At 45.7% G+C, this 21102-nt stretch overlaps 1 protein-coding gene across 2 annotated transcripts in view; it reads right to left on the bottom strand.

The window, feature by feature from the left end:
* LOC138287527 (protein mono-ADP-ribosyltransferase PARP12-like) overlaps positions 1–21102 on the bottom strand; it is a 271292-nt gene that overhangs the window by 13306 nt on the left and 236884 nt on the right. For both annotated transcript variants that reach the window (XM_069228001.1, XM_069227999.1), the window contains 2 exons: positions 15601–15697; positions 5839–5969 (listed from right to left, as the gene is read on the bottom strand). In XM_069228001.1, the coding sequence (XP_069084102.1) occupies positions 5839–5969; positions 15601–15697 (228 nt within the window). The remainder of the gene's footprint in view (positions 1–5838; positions 5970–15600; positions 15698–21102) is intronic.

Raw genomic sequence — 21102 nt, 5'->3', positions numbered from 1 at the left:
GCCTCAAGTATATGAATGGCTTCCACATCAGACTCTCATAAAGTTAAAAAGGAAGCTATAAAGATTCCAGAATTGTGCAGCCAGACAAGATCTAAAGGTAAGCCAGGAGGACCACATTAGTATATCACAAAAATTGCTACACTGATTATCAGTACCAAGACAAAACTTATACAAAGTGCTCCGCATTCCACATCAGATGATCTATAAGACAGGCCCTTTTTCTTGAAGTTAAAACTCAAAGGGAGCGCCCTCTCTTTTAAAACACGAAACACTCACAAAGAGACAAGAATTTCTGCAGCCACTGAGATTTCAGGGAAGTAATAAAAACACAATAATGACTCAACTGCTTAACAGATTACAAGTCACCCCAGGTGTTAATTTTAAATGCAACATGAAACAACAAAATGTTGATGGATGAAATGCTTGAATTAATCTCAGCCAGTGCCAATTGCTGTAGGCCGCATTCCAGTCCATCATTTTTTGCCCGCCATGCCACTCTCGACACAGGTGCAAATCAGTACTGATCCTCCTGCTAAAGGGAACCATCTGTCCCGAACTGCCAGCCAAGGCCCACTTCAGAAGGGACTACAAGCAACCCCAGACCAGCTTCAACCTACTAAGGTCTCATCAGTGAGGTATAGCTTGATTCTTATGGCACAGGACCTGGGCATACCTGTTACACTTAGGGCATAAACTTCAACAACAATGCGTTGGATGCAATACTGCAATAAAACTCAGCCACTGACAATCTCTCTGTGCCAGATTCTAGTGCATCATTTCTGCCCACCTTGCCACTCTAGACAAAGTTCTGCCTTATGCAAATCAGTATGGACTCTACTCCTCATGGGAAGTCCGTCACAAACTCCCAGACGAAGACCCCTCCAGGATAGACTTGAAGCAACCCCAGACTAGTTTCGACCTCATCTCATCAGAGAGGTATAGCTTAAGTCCTAAGGCACAGTGAGCATGGGACCCACTTATCTTAAGTTGTAAGGCATGGGCTCACAGGACTGGGTATTGCAGCCTCATTTACGGTATAACCTGCAACAACAACAAGGTGATGCATGGGATGCTTGAATTAATATCAGACAAAGGCAATAGCTCAGTCCATTGTTTTTCGCCCACCATGCAACTCTAGACAAAGCTCCAACTTATGCAAATCTTTATCAACCCTTCCCCTCATGGGAAGAGTCCATCCCAACTGTACCCCGTGATGCTACTTTAAATGCAACATGCAAAGATATCCCTCACACTCTACTTGCATACTGCCTCACCTGCAAGATTTTACTAGATTTCAATGTATCAAGTTTAAAGCACTTCCTCAGACTACATGTACAACAACAAAACACACCACTCATATTTGATACCTCAACCAACATGTTCTTGTAAAGATACATGTATATCAACTGAAAGCAATTTTGAGCCTCATCAAGAGGTAGGAAAATGCAATACAAATGGTACTATACAATACAATACAATAAACTGCCACGAGGTGCTCCAAATTCTAGAGTCTAATATGGAAGTTTTGACCTGTTAGCCATCAGTTCCGGCCCTGTGGCTTCCTGGAGCCTGAGGCACACACTGCAGTCACCATGATAGCCCTTTTTCAATGAGATATTGAGCACCCCACCCCAGGTAAATGATGCCACAGGTAATCACCATCAGCTTGTCCCATGTGATGCTGCCTGTCTCAAGTCAATGAGTGGAACTGTGTTTTACTGGGCTTTAATCACTGTGATGTGGCTGCATCTGCCCAAAATCTAAGAAATTCTCAGTCCAGATCAGATCAAAAATCAATAATGCCAGAGAGGCCACAGGCACTACAAAACAGTGATCTCCCTGTCCAGTCAATGCTGCTAAAAGTGCCATGACAGTCCCAGTCACTTTCAAGGAGTGCTCTACCTGCTCACTGGCAGAAATCACTGCTCTCCAGGTATTTCCTGATTGTAGGAAGCTGGCCCTGAATATAGTATATCAACATGAGATATAGTGTGCACAGAGTCCAGGAGTTCCCCAGAGGCTTAAAAGAGGCTAAAGTAGATACTACCAATACTCCCTTTTGTGGTAGTGTGGTCGAGCAGTTAGGCTTATCAGAGGGCAGTGCAAAGCATTTGTTGTACACACACAATCAATAGAAGAAGCACATACTTAATGATTTAACTCCAGACCAATTGTTTTTTATACAGCAAAAATCTATTTTCTTAATTTATTTCTAGAACTACAAGATTCAAGTTGCAGGTAAGTACTTCGATAGATTCGTATTTCACACATATATCAATAGTACTTTGTTTGAAATCAATAAGTTATACAGTTTTTGAAATATTGGCAATTATCTGTTTTAAAAGTTGACAGTGCAATTTTCAGAAACAGTTCTTGGGGGAAGAAAAGTTAGATCGATTTGCAGGTAAGTACAAAACTTACAGTTCCAGTCTCCGGGTTTTAGGAAGTCCACCGGTTGGAGTTCTAGGTAACTCCAAACACCCACCACCAGCAACACAGGGTCAGCCGGGTGCAGAGGTCAAAGTTGAGGCAAATTAAACATGGGCTCCTATGGAGACTGGGGGCCCTTGGAATCAGGCCTGTCTGCAGGTAAGCACCCGTGGCTTCGGAGGGAAGACCTGGGGGGTTTAGAGGAGCACTGGGGGGCCACGCGTAGGCACCAAACATACACCCTCAGCACACTGGGGCGGCCGGGTGCAGGGTCCAAACAAAGCGTTGGGTTCCCAATGCTGTTCTATGAGGGGACCACGTAGGTCACTCAGATGCTGCAGGCGAGGTCCAGGGGGTTGGCTTGGACAAGCCACAGGCTGGACAGGGAGGAGGGCCACCTGCTGAAAGTAGGTGCACCGGAGGTCAGGTTCTCCAAGGCCTGGGGGCTGCGGGTGCAGTGCTCTTTTTGCCTTCGGATATGTTTGTCCGGAGCTTTCCCGGTCAGGGGGGTCCTCGGGGTTCCCTTTGTAGGCGTCATTGTGGAGGGGTGGAGAGGTCAACCCAGGGTGAGCACTTGCTCACAATCGCCTGGGGACTCTCTCTAGCTGGTTGGGCCACCTGGCCACCAGCACGGCGTCGGGTGCAGGGTAGTCTGGACTCACGGATCCGGGAGGCTCTGGAGTCCGTTGGTAGTAGTTTCTTTTTGGACAGGGCCGCTGTCCACAGGAGTTCTTTGTCCTTTGGGGTGCAGGGCAGTCCTCTGGAGCTTGGCAGAGGTCACTGGTCCCGCAAGATGCATCACCTTCTTGCTGCAGGTTCTTTGAAGTGGGAGACAGGCTGGAAGGGCTGGGGCCAAATCAGTTTGAGTCTTCCTTCTTCTCTGCTGGTGGTTCAGCTTAGCAGTCCTTCTTCTTTCTTGTCAGGTCACCAGGAATCTGGTCAGCTGGGTTCAGGGAGGCCCTTAAATACTGGATTTAGCGGTGTTTCAGGGGTGAGAGGGCAGTAGCCAGTGGCTACCGTCCCGAGGGTGGCTACACCCTTCTTGTGTCCACTCCCTTTGGGGAGGGGGACACAAACCTAGCCCTACTGGTCCCTGTCCTCCAAACCAAGATGGAGGATTCTGCAGGGAGGGGGGTCACCTCAGCTCTGGACACCTTAGGTGTAGTCCTAGCTCGGGTGGTCACTCCTCCCAGTTTTCCCTAATTTTCCTGCCGGACTTGCTGACAAATGTGGGGCTTTGTTCGGGGGGCGGGCAACTCCACTAGCTGGGGTGCCCTGTGACAGTGTAACAGGAGGCTTGAGCCTTTGAGGCTTACCACCAGGTGTTACAGTTCCTGCAGGAGGGAGGTGTGAAGCACCTCCACCCAGGAAAGGCTTTGTTTCTGACCACAGAGAGCACAAAGGCTCTCACCCTATGTGTTCAGAAACTCGTTTTGAAGTGGCAGGGGGGCACAGACCGGTCAGTCCTGCACTAGCAGTTTGGATAACATACAGGGGGCATCTCTAAGATGCCCTCTGGGTGCATTTCTCAATAAATCCCACACTGGCATCAGTACGGGTTTATTGTGCTGAGAAGTTTAATAACAAACTTCCCAGTATTCAGTGAAGCCATTATGAAGCTGTAGGGTTTGTAATGACAAACTCCCAGACTATATACTCACTGTGGCTACACTGCATTTACAATGTCTAAGAAGGGATGTTGTGAAAAAGTATGAGATTTGATGACACCGGGCTTCATTTACCGACTGGCAGGTTGGTAGAGTGGTGGGAGCTACCACTCTACCAAGCCCTCAGTTTTCTGCACCCATTTAGAGGATCCCATGTTACTGACCACCACTGGGTTACGGTGGGAGAAGGTCCCCTTTATTGGGGGCAGAGTTTTTGCCACAGATTTTTCCTACCTGGAATCACCATGCAAGTTATGGCATTGTAAGTAAGGAGAAGAGTAGAATGTCTTGGAGGAGGAGGGAGAAAAAACCTGTGCTCAAGAGGGACATTTTTTCTGTTCTGCCCGGCTTTGGCAGTTGTATTGTGCAGACCAAAAATGAATACTGAGCAGGTTGCATCAACATGGTGCCTGCTTGGCATTCAGATGTGTGGAAAGTGCATATTCCAGACTGGAGGATAAACTTTAATTACAGAGAACTTTGCTAGGTATGTAGTGATCTCTAGATCTCCTTGGCAGTCCTCTGTCGGGGATCCGGGGAAGCATGGGCCTAGGCCGACTTGGCAGTCTGGTGGATTGCTAGGCAAGGGATGAATAATGACCATAGTGCAAACATGGTTCTCCTCTTGTCTCTAAAACCATAAAATGGGAATCCATGGCAGTGATAACGGATCTCCTCCATACCCTATGGTACACGGTGTGGCACAGAGTTCAAAACTTGCTCCCCTGTGTTTAGAATATGCATGAGTCCATTACAGGACAACTAACAAGGCCTTGGCATTAAATACCACCAGTACAGTCATGGCACTTAGCTTTGTCTTAGAATAAACTCTGTGGTGAATGTATTTCATCATTAAGTGTCATGATTAAGTCAGTTACTAGATGGAATAACATAAATACCGGCTCAGCCCATCCACCCAAGGAAAACTCTTCTACAATAAACCCTCTAAGGGAATATCAACTGAAGATGGTAAGGAAAACAAAACCATTCATTCAGTGGCAAGATCTTAACACAATAGTCCAAACAAAGGTCCTAAGCAGAATAGATTATGAAAATGCCCTGCTACCCAGTCTCTTTTAGTCATGGCAGTAAGAACTGGTCTCCATGCATCTGCACATCCAGGGGCCAACCCAGCTGTGACAATCACACCAACCCTGCATAAAATGATCTTCAAAGGGTCCCACTCTGAGCTGGACCGGGAACCCAAAGCAGCCCTGGCAATCTTGTCAAACCAGCACCCGAGTTGGGAGGTGGGGTGCGAAGCACTACTACTTTTGTTAGTGGGGGCTGCTATTGCAGCACTGCTGCAAAAGCAGCCCCCACCCTTCTAGCCCACGGGGAAAACACCCAATGCCCGCTACGGCCAGTCTGGCCCTGGTTCCACTTGAAATAAGATGGAAATTAAAAAAATCGCTTATCACCAACAGAGTTATCTTCATTAACATGCCAAAATGTAATTTACAGAAAATAAAACTCGTCAGAGGTCCATGCATGTACAGAAGCAGGAAAGAGATGTAGCTAGAATTTCGAAGGTTAATTGAATACTTGATCCTGAAGACGGTTTATTCAGGGTTGGAGTCGAAAATGTGTAATTCCTGCCCCTCATAATTTGGAAGGCCACTTACTATCAATAACTTGAAGCTTGAAAATAAAACTTTCCTACTTATAATAAAAAAAGGTTAGGCTTTATGGATGCACCAGGATCACTGTTGGCCAACGGTGCGCCAGCCATGTTACTTACATTTGATAGAACTTCCAGAGAGTGATGTTCTGAATCCTCTGCACCTTCTGGATGGAGTGATTCGGCATGGTCAATTCGAAGGACTCTTCGATCTCCTCCCATTCCCTGGAATACTGATCGAGCTGTACCAACTGTATTGAAAAACATCAGTCAGAGTCTGCAAATTTGAGGCATTCTGTTATGAAATTACGTTAGGTGATCACGCTTTTGCAGCTGCTAAATATTCTTAAAGTACAACAGAATGGTGTGCCTTCAAGGCCATCTTCCTAACATTTCAGTTTTTAGTGTATGACATGCTATTCTTTTCACAATCAGGAGAATTAGCTGACAGTTTCTGTGTTGTGCTTTTCGGTGCCTACATGTGCACACCATGCTGTTTTGTCACTGAAAATATCTGCCAGTTATCTATAGCTTGCACTCAATCGCTATAACCCTCCCCGCAGGGTCTTGAACAGGCTTCTCTCACTCCAGACCGCCAACCTCTGGGGATGCTCAGGTGCCAAGTCAAGAACTAGAATCCCAAGTTATACAGCTGAGGCAGCGCAGAACGATCTCCTGGGAGATACAAGCATGGATCATCTTTAGCTTAGGGAAATGGTGAGCAGTAGCCAAAGCGAAAACTATGGAGGTAGAATAGTACTGATCACATTTACGTCAATAAGTAGAGTTTGCATTTCATAAAATTAGCTGATTATCCCCAGGTCCACCAGTCCTCGTCCCATTAATTTCTGATGGAGAGAGAGCTCTCCTCGTGACGTAAAAAAAACACGAGGAATGCATAACATCCCCACCTCCTTCCCACTGGGAGTACATAACGAGTACCTTCTCAGTGTTCCTCCTGTTCTTTTTTCTGTCTGTGGATATTGGGACGCGAGGACTGGCATGGCTGCGCCTGCAAGGCTTGGGCAGCTTCGTTCTTCATGCCTTTTCATCCTCGGGCTAGGCGGTGAGGATGTTTCTGTTTCCTTGCACCTGTTCCCGTCTGCTGGGCTGGCAAACGGTGTGCATTGCTTCAGGGGAGCCGGATGGCCGCTTGGCGGGCCATCGTTTCCAACTCCTGGTACACTGCCTCCGAGGCCTTATTCGTGGTGTCCCCTCGGCAGTATTGAACTGCTTCCAGGTGACACGCTTTGTTATCATGCCCCCGGGATGTGGTGATGTTTCTTCCTCCTCATCTGTGCCCCTTCTGCTTCTTCTTCCCTTCTTCCTCGTTTCCAGAAACACAGGAGGGATGATGAGGAGCATCTGCAGAGGGTCATTAGAGAGACTTTGTTGGAGATGGGGGAGTGTCATAAACCAAGGTCGCGGTTCCAAAGGGGGATTCCCATTCCTCTAGCTCGGAGGAGGAGGGTCCTATTCCAGAGGAATAGAAGGAAGAATATATTTTGAAATATTTGTTACCTGACCTGGTTGAACACATAAAGGCCAATCCTTTGAAGCTCACATTTTGGGCCAAAACCGCTCCCTGTAAGAGGGAAGAGTCACCTCCCGTCTGTTGTCTCCTTTCCTGTGAGCCATTAGCACGTCTCCCCGGGAGGGCAGGGAGATCATCTCAGTGACAGGTTCCTTGTGCAACCATTAAGGGCATAGGAGATTTACAGGCCAAAAAGTAGCAAATTTGTAACAGTTGCACCCTTCCTCCTGTTACATTATTTTTTTACTAGGGAATCAAGTTAAGATTAATTTAATGAGTTCTTTGATACCTTGGAGTATCAGCGTTGGTCGATCTGTTGAGTAGTTAGTACAACTGAGGGGTCAGAATGTAACCCTATACTTGCCAATGGCGTGACCAAGTCTCTCCCCGTAAAAAAAGGCAGGCTTGTTTTGTGTATCACACCCTAGATGGTACAACCAGTGCTGCAGTTCCTGGGGTGACCTAACTTACATGCCCTCTGTACCATATACTAGGGACTTATAGATAAGTTAGCCTGTGCCTTTATGGTATAGCCAAAGCGACATATGCGTTTTAGGGCGAGGGCACTGAGGTCTGGTTAGTAGGCCTCAGTGCAATCGGAGTAAAAAAACTAGCCGGATCAGTCAAATAAAACCTGGGTCGGGGATTACCATACAACAAGAAACATTTACTTACAGTAATGTTTAATCAATGCTTAAGAACATTCTTAGGAAACTTGTCACAATTCCATATAGGTACGCTAACAAGCATATGATTAATTCCCATCATGCTTCTGCAATTCATTTCTAATCAGTATGTTGCCATGTAGATGGCAGGTAGGTGTTGGAGCCTTCCTTGATGTTCAGGTCTGAACAGCGATCACTTAACTACAGGAACCAAATTACCAGGTGTTAAGTCTGGTTACCCGTTGCCAGAAGATGCATTTTCAAGCTGCTTTGTATCACTCACAAAGCTATACAAGGAACAGGACCACTTTATATCAGAAACAAAATAACCAAGTACATCCAACAAAGAAACCTCCGCTCAAGATTGGCACCCCGCCTTAGAACACCACCATACAAGAAAAAGACTATAGGTGGTACATCCTTCTCCGTTCAAGCAGCCAAACTACGGAATTCATTACCCCAACTATAAGAGCCACAGATAACTTTCTTGTCTTCAGAAAACTACTCAAGAGTTGGCTCTTTCCTTCATAACCACCATATTCAAACAATTATGGACTGCATATGCCTATGTTGATAAATATTTGTTTCTGATTATGTGTATATTTCTAGTTATGTATAGTTCTTTAGAAAATATGTATTGCTACTATGTCATAACAATAAAATACACACACACTCTTTAAACCTGTTTGACTAAGTATATTTACCCATGGCTCTAATTATGTATTGTATGTGCATATGTGTGTGTATTCATGTGTGTTTGTATGTGTGTGTGTATGTATGTATATATATATATATATATATATATATATATATATATATATATGTGTGTATATGTAGTTTCTGTGCTTGCCATGTTCATGGGTCATTGCATGGCTCCTGGGGGGGTTGTTATACTAGATATCTATGAATTCGTGCTCTCATCTTATCACACTTATCTACCCATCATCATATGTCATGTCTCTATCAGACTATCTTCCATTCCTACTCTGACTCATTCCAAATCCTTTCTACTACTTTCATCTCCTAAATAACTCTGCCTAAGCTCTTCCCTCTGCTTCCACATCTAACTCACCAAACCTCACTCTACTACCGTGACCTCCCACACAACCCTACTAAATTCTCCTTCATTTATCTCACCCTGCTACTATGCTCTCCCTAACCCTTCCACATACTCTTCCCTCCTCCATCCCCTTTACTCATCCCAAGCCTTTGAGTTGAGTAAATGAAGGATATACTCCCAATTAACACTTATGGATTTCTTTCCTCCTCCACCCCTCCATTATTCCAGTCAATCTAACTAACAAACTTTCATATCTGCAGCTCAGATTAACTCATAATAATACTAAAACTGTACTTATTATTTCCTGATACTAATCCATCACTAATTCTTGTTGGGTTCCAGAGTAGCGTGCTACTCACCGAAAATCGCTTCAACGCCTCGTCAGGGGTAGTAAGCGCAATATAAATATTATTACAATGCAATACAATAAAATATGGGGTTTCCTGAAGGAGAGCTGCCTGATACCTCCTCTGGGTCCAAAGTACTGTGCCTGTGGATGTTCTGGTACATCCTTGCATTCAGGAGGTCATAAAAAGAGAATGGTGTGATCCTGATAACGTTATTCTACCATACTTCATGGCCACATTGTTCCCCTTACAGGATGTGCACCAGGTTTTGCCAGATTCCATTCCTACTGACGCTTTTCTGGCCAGCTTGGTGGGAAGGACTTCGCTGGCTGAAGATGCAGTAGTTAAAGATGCTGTGGACAAGCGGGTGGATGGTTCCCTTAAAAAAGTTTATTCTGGTGCTCATCTGGCCTGAAGGGCTGGCATCAATGGCATATACGTTGCTCAGTCACTGATTGCATATCTGAAATCATTGCGTCAGGCTTTGGATGAGTCTACAGACTGCGCAGTGCAAACTTATTGAGAGACAAGTGGAGTTCCGTTCTGATGTATCTTTTGATGTGGTGTGGGCATCTGCTCTGGCAGAGGGGACCTGTGTGTCGGCCTGTAGGAATCTGGTATTGAGAGACTGAAAAACGGATGCTGCCCAAAAGTCGTCTGCTCTTCGACTGCCTTTTCAGGGCTATGTGTTGCTTGGGGCCAAGCTGGAAGAAAACATCCATAAACTGTTCAAAGAAAAGCAACATTCTTCCTCCCTTAAGTCAGTTTTGGGGGACAAGCAGCTTTTTAGGCATAGCTCTCTATTTCGTCCACCTTCCCGCAAACAATTTGTCCAATACCAAGGGCAGTTTCCTGCGGGCAGAGGTAAAGATACGAAACCCAAGTCTCCCCTCCCAAGTCGCGTTCCTGAATATATGGTGGTGCAGGAGGTGGCTGTGGGCGGTTGCCTGCAGCATGCTCTTCAGACGTGGTTGGAGACCACTTCGGATGCCTGGGTTCTGGACATCATAAGACACGGCTACCAGAAAGAGTTTCAGGTAGTCTCACCTTTTCCAGAGGTGCGTCCCACCCCGTGGCCTTCCAATTCCTGCAAAATGATAGCATTAGATCAGGGTATTTACTCTCTTATTCAGAAGAAGGCTCTTTTGGAGGTTCCTCTGTTGGAGAGGGACAAGGGGTTCTATTCAATCATTTTCTTGGTGCCAAAACATACCTGAGGCTTCCAGCTGGCTTTGGATTTGAAAGCCCTGAACAAATACATTTTTGAAATCCCCTTCAAGATGGAGACCTTGCTGCTGATTATCCTGTTGGTGGTACAGGGTCATTTAATGTGCACCTTCGACCTGTAGGGCGCCTATTACCATTTCCCTGTCCATCCTCTCTCCCAGCGGTTTCTCAGGTTTTGTGTGATTGGGACTCGTTATCAGTTCAGGGTACTCCCATTCGGCCTTCGGTCAGCCTGAGAGTCTTCTCCAAAGTGATGGCTCCTTGGTCGCCTCTCTACACCTCAGGGGGACACATCTCTACCCCTATCTGGATGACTTGCTGTGACATGCTCCTTCGGAGGATCTTATTCTCCAGGATCTTCAGGTGGTTTGTTCCATGCTGCAAAAGCATGGGTTCCTTGTAAACTGGGACAAGTGACTGCTGTCTCCGTCACGGGATATGGCATTTATTGGGGCCAAGTTTCACATAGATCTCAACATGGTGTTCCTTCCGGGGATCAGGGCCCAGGCTTTGCCATCTCTGGCTCAAGAGGTGATGTCCCTGTTGTCAGTTGCAGTGCACAGGTGGCTTCAGTTGATGGGTTTCATGGCAGCTGCAGTATTTACAGTTCCTTGGGCCCATTTTCACCTCAGGCCTTTTTGGGTTCACCTGCTGTTATGTTGGGATCCTCGTTCGGGGGATTATGACCACTTGGTTCCTGTCTCCCCGTGTGTTCATCAGGATCTAAAGTGGTGGACTTTGGACGGCAACCTTACCGGGGGGCTGCGTTCCAGCAAGACCTTCCTCTAGTACTTACTACAGATGCCAGTGCTTTTAGCTGGGGAGCTACTCTAGGGGACAGGTCTCTGCTGGTCGCTTCAGGAGGTGAGACGATCTTGCAATTGGAAGGAACTCATGGCAGTGTTCAGGGAAATCAGGGGTTTTCGTCATTTGCTGGTGGGGCACAACTTGGTGGTTCGCTCAGACAACCAAGTCATGGTTGCATATCTCAACAACCAGGGGGTGGGATTTGTACCAAGGCTCTAAACGAAGTGGCTCAATCTTGCATCTTGAATCTCTGGTTGCCAATGTGAGGGGTGGACAATGGGGTGGCATATGCTCTCAGCCGGTGCTTCCTTCCGTCACACAATATATCCCTCACTCGTGCTAAGTTTCTCAGAGTGTGCGGGAGGTTTAGTGTACCATACTTCAACCTCTTTGCTTCCCAGCTCAAAGCTCAGGTCCCCCATTTCTGTCAGCAGGTGGGGGCCTGGGGAGTGGATGTCCTGTCAGTTCCCTGGCCGGATCGCCTGTTATATACTTTGCCGTTGATTGCCTTCAATCCCAGGTTTCTGGCACGGTTGATGAGGGAGGACAGGGTGGTGTTTCTAGTGGTTCCTTATTGGCCCCAAAGTCCTGGTTTCTGGTTGTCAGGTTGATGGCTGTCCAGGGTCCTTGGTTCCTTCCTTGCTCCCCTCTCCTCCTCGGTCAGTTTGATCCCTAGCTTTCCAGAAACTCTGCCTGTTTGTTTGGAAGTTGAGAGGGGGGCTTACAGCTCAAGAGCATTCCCAGGGACTTAGCTATGGCCATTCAGCAGTCCCGTAGATCTTCCACCTTGAGAGCATATTCCAGGCATTGGGGTAATTGCCAATGTTGGTGTGTCCCTCTTCAGTTGTCTCCTTTGGAATGTTCTTTGATGTCAGTGCTTCAGTTTTTGTGGGAAGTGTTTGAGAAGCGTTTGTCCGTCTCGACCTTGAGGGCACAATGGGCTGCTATCAATGCTTCTCGTTCTCCTTGGGGCAATCTGGCTGATGCTGATGATCTGGTGTCAAGGTTGTTGAGTGGTTTTTCTGTGGCCCGTCCTTTGGTCAAACCTCTTTTTTAATTATTGGATTTACCTTTGGTGTTGAGGTCCTTGGTGTCTGCCCCCTTTCAGCCATTAGAAGTGGCGGATATTACGTTTTTGACCTTCAAAGTGTTTTTTGTGTGTTTTCTTGGTACCTATCACCTCTGCCAGGTGCATTGGTGAGTTAGGGACATTGATGGCTAGGGAACCCTTCCTGTCTTTCTCTGAAGATGGGGTGGTGTTGAGTTTGGATTCCTGTTTTGTTCCCAAAGTTGCTTCCCGCTTTCAGCATTCTCAGGAGGTGCTGTTGCCTTCCTTAGGGGCTGCTCCTGAGGGTGAGGGGGATTTGGAGTGTTCCTTGCTGGGTGTCAAGAGGGCTTTGTTGGTGTACTTAGAAAGGACCAGGCCTTTCAGGAAGTCTGATTCCTTGTTTCTTTCCTTTGGTGCTTCTTCCAGGCATGAGAAGGCTTCCTTTCTGTCTGTCAGTAGGTGGATCAAGCAACTGATCGAATTGGCATATTCTCTGGTAGGTTTTCCTCCTCCGGCTGGGGTGCTCGACCAGGGGTATGGAGGCTTCTTGGGCAGAATTAAAGGGGGTGTCCATTACTGAGATTTGTAGGGCAGCTTCCAATACTTTTGTCCGCCATTACCGCATCCAGAATGTGTTGGGGGATGAGACAAATTTTGAATGGGGGGGTTTACGGGCAGTTTGCACCTGAATTTCTGTTTTGTTCAGTGTTATGTAATAAATCACTGGCATGTGCCGCTTCACTTTTTGTGTCCCTGTGTGATTTGTTTTCTGTTTTTGTGTGTGTTTCTTGGCTTGGGTATTCTCCATCAGTAATGAAGCAGACTAGGACTGGTGGCCCTGGGGGTAATATCCTATTACTTACCGGTAATCTTCATTACTCCTGGTCCTGTATATTCATTACGCCTCGCCCTTCCTCACTGGCGACCAGCCTTCGTGTGATTTGCTTGGTAGTTCAGGAGGAACGCTGGGAATGCATGTGTTTTGTACTCCCGGAGGGAAAGAGGTTGGGTGGGGATGTAATGCATTCCTCGTGTTCTTTTTTCTGTCACAGGGAGAGTTCTCTCTCCATCAGTAATAAATGGGATGAGGACTACAGGACAAGGAGTAATGAAGATTACCAGTAAGTTATAGGATTTTCTTTTTGACTGACAGGATACTTGGTACTACTCATACGCATACCAAGTTCTCGTCATAAGCAGAAGTTGTTTGATGCAAGTTGATGTAATCCAGTCGTTTATATGGGCAGGTACTGTTCAGTACGGAGTACCTGCACCCCTTTAATTTTAAAGGGAGAGTACCTGCACTTCTCAGCACCGCTGCAATACATTTAATGTCAGAGTACCAATACTCCTTAAGAGCAGACAGGTACTCTAAATAGTGAGCACATTCTATTTGCACTAATGTAACCCCTTCCTGGCTAAAGAGACACGGAATGCAGGGTTGGCAAGTCAACTTCAAAGCAGTCAGTCCTCCTTTCCTAATTTCAGAAGGATTTGACATCAAACACATAAGAAAACCACCTTTGATCAGCATCACGAGAAGTTGATATGGACAGGCCTGGAGCCTGACAAATGGTGGCTGCTGAAAGACCGGGATTATCCAGGGAGCTGCTGAGAAGCAGGCCAGGAGTGAGACAGGCGCCACGTTTTATACCCGCAGGAACTACAAGGGCTCTAAAGTAACAGTGTCAAGTCACAGCCATGCTTTACAAACTGTGCTCATGTTGGAAATCACTGAGTATTTTTATGCACATCCTTTTTTTACATCTTCGCGGACAACATAGAATATTTGAAGTGTATTTACCAAGGACACACGACAATTTACCATCACCCCTATAATACTGTACATATTCGTTCTTTAGAGACTCTGAAAGATCTCAGATATTGCAGTTGGAAGAAGATGCCATTAATGTTATGTCACATGGCGTTCACGAGATGTCGGTTCAAGTTTCACACTATGAGGATTATGTTACCTTTTTCCAGGACCCTAAATTCAGGAGGTAAAGTAGCAAAAGGTCATTTCTGTTGCCATACTGCCTGAATCAACTAAGTGGAGGCACTAGAGGTTATTGCATAATTAACACTGCATAATTTAGGTGGAGTTGTGTGGAATGGCACCCAAGGGTGGAAGGAAACAGTCCACGTATGAGCTGCTGGCAGCATGCCTGTGACGCAGGTATGACATCATAATAGACATAGCCCAACTAGCTGCAGGGGCCAAAAAACCCAGATTGCATACCACCAAGCACACTAAAGAGGGCAGCCATTACTGTACCACGCAGAAGTGCTCCAGGGCCTCAGTGAAGGTTTGTGTAAATACTGTACAATACTAGTGCAACGCAGGCATAGATGTGCGTTGCACATGCACAGGTTAGCATGCACCACTAACTATCTGGAATGATGCCACTTTTAAACGAGCTTACCTGGGTAACATGTAACTGATCAGCACACCCCAGGAATTACTTGAAGTCTCTTTAAAAAGAAGACTTCAAAACTGTTCACAAGTTTTAGTGTTTTGTATCAAAGGTTACATTGCAAATGTTCTGCAAGCACTTGTCTGGGATTTTCACCACTTTTGAGTCTGATATTTCTGATGCTAGGACTTTATTGCTCACTGATTCCGGAGGTGTCGTTAACATGAAAGATTGGATGTAAACCTGTTATTCATGGCAGAGTTTGAGTTATGCCAAACAGCATAAAGAAAATGACTGATTCTATTAGCAAGCAACTGATATGAGAGTGAAGTGCAGACCCAATTAACACCATCCAAACAGCACACATCCTGCCACCATCCTAGGGTTCCAGCCTGCCTCTGTACACCAAGATGGGGCTGGATTAAATACATGGCACCAGTGACAGGAAACATTTGTACTTGCAATCACGTTGACTGACCAGTGAAAAGTATTAATTTCAGGGGACAGTCAGTAGTTCAAAACTGCCCAACCACCACTGCAGTACTGCCCAGTCACCAGTGCAAAACTGTCCAGTCACCAGTGCAAAACTGTCCGGTCATCAGTACAAAAATGCTCTGTCACCATTGCAAAACTGCTTGATCACCAGTGCAGGCTGCCCGATCACCGTTGCAAAGCTGCTCAGTCACTGGTAGAATGCATGTTAGTCAAATCCTGTTTTACAACAATGCAAAAATAAGTGCAAGGAAGCGCACAATGCATCTGAGCACTTCCAGTTTGTACCTTGTATCCCAGATCGGGCACTGCATTGCGGTCCCAGTAGCTTGGTATTGCTTGACCTGACGAGGACAGCTGAGTGGTGTTCATGACGGCTCCACCACTGACAAAAAGAAAAAGATACTTGGTTAATAACGCATATCTATGACTTTCTTTCTATATTTCCACTGCAAGGAACCAGCACCTTTCCCACTGCCAGAGTCCTTTAACTATGCTTGAACCATCCTCGGCCGTCGTTCCTGACGGTCAGATGTATACTTCCCCTACTCCCTTACCTCGTTGCAACCGCCTGTGCCCCTTGGTGCAGCCGGGCCGGCGAATCACGTAACATAGGTATCCGTGTGGCCAAATGCACAAACAATTTTTCTGTTGCAGAATCGGCCCGTTTGCGATTAAAAATTTACTTTTTGTGATATTCAAAGCTCAAATTGCGATTCTTGTTACCGAATCTCAATTTGGGTTTTGCCATTCGGAATTAGGAAGGGGCATGTTGAGTGCACCCCTTCCTATTACCGAAAAGGAAAGGTATGTGTGAATGTTTTGCGACCAGAATGCAGTCGCAAAACATTTGCAGTTTCCCACCAATAGAAAGTTGGTGGTAACCCATTCGGAAAAGGGAAGGAGTCTCTAAGTGACCCCTTCTCCTTTGAGAATGGTGGGGAAAATACAGCAGGCAGTGGTCTCAGGGACCACTGCCTACTCTTAAAAATGAAACTTAAACGGTCCATGTTTTTCTTTTTAAACGCATCCCCTTTTCCTTTAGGGAAAACGGTCTGCGTTTAAAAAAAAAGAAAAAAAGATTGCTTTATTTGAAAGCAATCACAGACATGGTGGTCTGCTAAGCCCAAATGGCCGTCACCCCTGTGATGGCTGTGATTCTTAATGGGTCACAAATTGCGACCTACCTCATTATTATTCATGAGGTTGGTCCTTTTGCCACCCAATGAGAATCGCAAAAGAAACTGAAAAGAGTTTCATTCATTTGAAATTGCGATTTCCTAATTGTGATACGCATGAAATCACAACTGGGAACTCGCAATTTCAAATTTTAGTACATTTGGTCCATATAGTCTCTCCATGCCACAAGCAGGGCTTTGTTTTCCCCCAAGCTTGTTAGCCAACAGTACACTGCATTAAAGGCCAGATGTCTGAAGCTCTTTTACTGGTCGCAAACAGCCCATTGGGCGGTTTGCAATGGGTAAAAGGCTTTTTGCCATGTACATTCCTATTTAACCTATTACCAACTACCAAAATAGAGTTTGCGATTCGCTATTAGGAAGGGGCATGCCAAGGGCTTCCCTTCCTAATAGCGAGTCGCAGGAGGATGTTAGAATGATTTGAGACTGAGAATGCGATCCAAACAATGCATCCCATTGTCCTTTAAGGAAAACGGGCTGCATTACAAAAAAAAGATTGCTTCCTTTAAAATCCCTGTAATTGGAGCCATTCACAATAGGTCACAAAATCCGACCTGCCTCATGAATATAGATGAGGCAGGTCCATTGGCGACCCACTGCGAACCGCTAACAGTATCAAACACACTGTCCTACATTGCAGTTTGCGATTTCTTAATAGCGAATCACTAAGATTTGCTATTAAGAAATCATAAACATTAAGCTACATACAGCTGGCCTAAGAGACAAGTAGTTTGTATTCCCCTTTAGAGGTGCAGATTTGCAAGTGCCCCTAGTTAAAATGCTGTTAGCCAGAGAGTCAGGCTTGGCTGCAGTTGTGACAGGTGAAATAAGGCTTCGTAGCCCTTATGCCTTATGGATATAAGATCTATTCAACCCTACCTAACACTCCCAACCCCTCAAGAATACAGGCATGTGGGTCAGATGTTTCTTCCTTTATAAAGAAGTTCACTATTTAATTTTTTGTGGGGCTATAGGACATTCATGATGATTTATTTTAGCACACCAGACACTTACACGCAGCTAATTTCATTGATAGGCTCCACACAATGCCAACAGTTTTCAGACCCAGTGAGAAAAGACTTGGGTCAAATATAAAGGAGTGACCTGGGGCCACATGTTGAACAAAGTTTTGCATACGCAGAAAAAATGGAAGCAACCCATTATTTACTGTTTTACTGATTCTATGTCAGGACCGGAGGCTTTGGATTATGCTTCTCTTTCTTTACCTGCCTTTTAACAGCAGCCAATCAGAAACAATCAACTTTAAACTACAGGGAGTGCAGAATTATTAGCCAAATGAGTATTTTGACCACATCATCCTCTTTATGCATGTTGTCTTACTCCAAGCTGTATAGGCTCGAAAGCCTACTACCAATTAAGCATATTAGGTGATGTGCATCTCTGTAATGAGAAGGGGTGTGGTCTAATGACATCAACACCCTATATCAGGTGTGCATAATTATTAGGCAACTTCCTTTCCTTTGGCAAAATGGGTCAAAAGAAGGACTTGACAGGCTCAGAAAAGTCAAAAATAGTGAGATATCTTGCAGAGGGATGCAGCACTCTTAAAATTGCAAAGCTTCTGAAGCGTGATCATCGAACAATCAAGCGTTTCATTCAAAATAGTCAACAGGGTCGCAAGAAGCGTGTGGAAAAACCAAGGCGCAAAATAACTGCCCATGAACTGAGAAAAGTCAAGCGTGCAGCTGCCACGATGCCACTTGCCACCAGTTTGGCCATATTTCAGAGCTGCAACATCACTGGAGTGCCCAAAAGCACAAGGTGTGCAATACTCAGAGACATGGCCAAGGTAAGAAAGGCTGAAAGACGACCACCACTGAACAAGACACACAAGCTGAAACGTCAAGACTGGGCCAAGAAATATCTCAAGACTGATTTTTCTAAGGTTTTATGGACTGATGAAATGAGAGTGAGTCTTGATGGGCCAGATGGATGGGCCCGTGGCTGGATTGGTAAAGGGCAGAGAGCTCCAGTCCGACTCAGACGCCAGCAAGGTGGAGGTGGAGTACTGGTTTGGGCTGGTATCATCAAAGATGAGCTTGTGGGGCCTTTTCGGGTTGAGGATGGAGTCAAGCTCAACTCCCAGTCCCACTGCCAGTTCCTGGAAGACACCTTCTTCAAGCAGTGGTACAGGAAGAAGTCTGCATCCTTCAAGAAAAACATGATTTTCATGCAGGACAATGCTCCATCACACGCGTCCAAGTACTCCACAGCGTGGCTGGCAAGAAAGGGTATAAAAGAAGGAAATCTAATGACATGGCCTCCTTGTTCACCTGATCTGAACCCCATTGAGAACCTGTGGTCCATCATCAAATGTGAGATTTACAAGGAGGGAAAACAGTACACCTCTCTGAACAGTGTCTGGGAGGCTGTGGTTGCTGCTGCACGCAATGTTGATGGTGAACAGATCAAAACACTGACAGAATCCATGGATGGCAGGCTTTTGAGTGTCCTTGCAAAGAAAGGTGGCTATATTGGTCACTGATTTGTTTTTGTTTTGTTTTTGAATGTCAGAAATGTATATTTGTGAATGTTGAGATGTTATATTGGTTTCACTGGTAATAATAAATAATTGAAATGGGTATATATTTGTTTTTTGTTAAGTTGCCTAATAATTATGCACACCTGATATAGGGTGTTGATGTCATTAGACCACACCCCTTCTCATTACAGAGATGCACATCACCTAATATGCTTAATTGGTAGTAGGCTTTCGAGCCTATACAGCTTGGAGTAAGACAACATGCATAAAGAGGATGATGTGGTCAAAATACTCATTTGCCTAATAATTCTGCACTCCCTGTATATATCCCATGACCTTTTGTCCCCTTCCAATCATAGGCATCAAGTCCCCTATAAATATCAATCACGCAGCAGTCCTTCCTCTTTCTTTGGTGCTGCAGCAGCCGAGTTAAGTGTTTTCTCATTTACGCTACTTCCTTGTGTATTGAATTGTTAATTACACTAATTTTTATTTCGGGCGGGTAGCACTCTTAATGACGCTTACGCCCGCTGAGGTTTATATTTATTTGGTATTTTGTTGTGCTTACGAGGTTTAAGTCATGTGGAGCGGGGATCAGAGCGGAGCTCCACTCATGAGGAATGTTGTCCTCTGTCAGTGCCCATACCCGCGCATGAGCGGTGAGACATACTAGGGTTCTTTCTTCTGATGGGCTTGTAACGTGTGTGGAACAGTGGTTTACAGGCTCCTAATCCCAACGGAACACACAACTGGGTGAAAATAACAGTTTTAGGGCTTTGCCCTAGGGAATGTGGCAGGTGGCTCCCTCCACTCTAGATTCAGTGATTTAACAGACTTTCAGCAAATATAGTGTTCCTGGTACTGGTGCTTTTGCAAAGTCTGTCACCTGCACAGGGTTCATTCCCCCCTTAACCTCTTCCATCCCTCATTGCTTGACATTGGTCAGGCATCATGGCATACTACGCAGATGATGAGGAAGGTTACATGCAGTATGCTGAGATACCATATGACCAGCATATAGAAGAGCGTCTAGTGGAAGCACTGAATAATCTAGTGCAGGATTCCATGAATCAAGCTTTAATTAAAGCTTTGAAGCCATTTACCCAGCCCCTGGTACGTTTCGAATGAAGAGAATTTGGAGGTGCGTCAGGTGAATCCTGGCCCAGAACCCTAGGAAAGGGAAATTTCCTGCCCAGAGCCTCAGGTGGGAGCACTGCATCGAACTCTGCTTCAAGGTCGGCAGAGGCTTTGTCAAAATCAGCTTTTGGTGTCTTGTGGAACACTGTTGGAGCGAATCCCTAGATCACAGGTGTGTCTCCCACATCTACGCAGGCCTCCTGGGACTCAGATGCCTCACAGGAGGAGTTACATACCGCCTCCAAACGTAAACACAAGCCTCACAATATTAGGGGGGACTAATCTATGGTGAAGTCTAAAACTCTGTTGTTCGAACCCGGAAATATTATTCACCTCTGGTCTACGGAATGGTTTCCATGCGTGGAAGTTGCACATTATGTGCAAGAGAGACTGCGTAGGGGTTTAGAGCGTGAAGTGCGCAACACTCTTCGCTCTGGATGTCCCCCACCTTCATTGCTGGGGAAAGTGCTGGACACGCCCGAACTCGATCCAAATATGGTGACATTCCTAAAGAAATTCACCAAGAACCCCAAAAAGGGTCTGGACAGAGCCTGGAGAGGCTGTCAAGACAAATTATTAGATGTTTCTGAGCCTCTTATTAAGATTCTAGAGTTGGCAGTCCAAGCCAAGGAGGCAAATACACAACTAGACCCAGAAGAGGTATTAGAGTGGGCTCAACGAGCCATTTGTATGCTAGGCAATGCGATCTGTGCTATGTCTATTGAACAACGCAAGTAATTTTGAATGCGCAATGACCCTAAGTTGAAGGAGTTGGCCTCCACAGAAGCAGAAACTATGGCGAATGGTCTTCTGTTTGGCGACAAATTTGTGAATGACCTGGGAAAGTATGTGTTGACCAAAGCAGCCTTGGATAAGGCTCAAACATCCACAAAAAAGGTATTCCACAGTGGCCTTTTTAACACAGCTGGACGTTTCTGAGGCCGAGCGCCT

This window comes from Pleurodeles waltl, chromosome 4_1 (genome assembly GCF_031143425.1).
Source record: "Pleurodeles waltl isolate 20211129_DDA chromosome 4_1, aPleWal1.hap1.20221129, whole genome shotgun sequence".
NCBI classification, from domain to species: Eukaryota; Metazoa; Chordata; class Amphibia; order Caudata; family Salamandridae; genus Pleurodeles; species Pleurodeles waltl.
The sequence above is the reverse complement of the archived record's forward strand: the minus strand, read 5'-3'. Positions and strand labels throughout refer to the sequence as shown.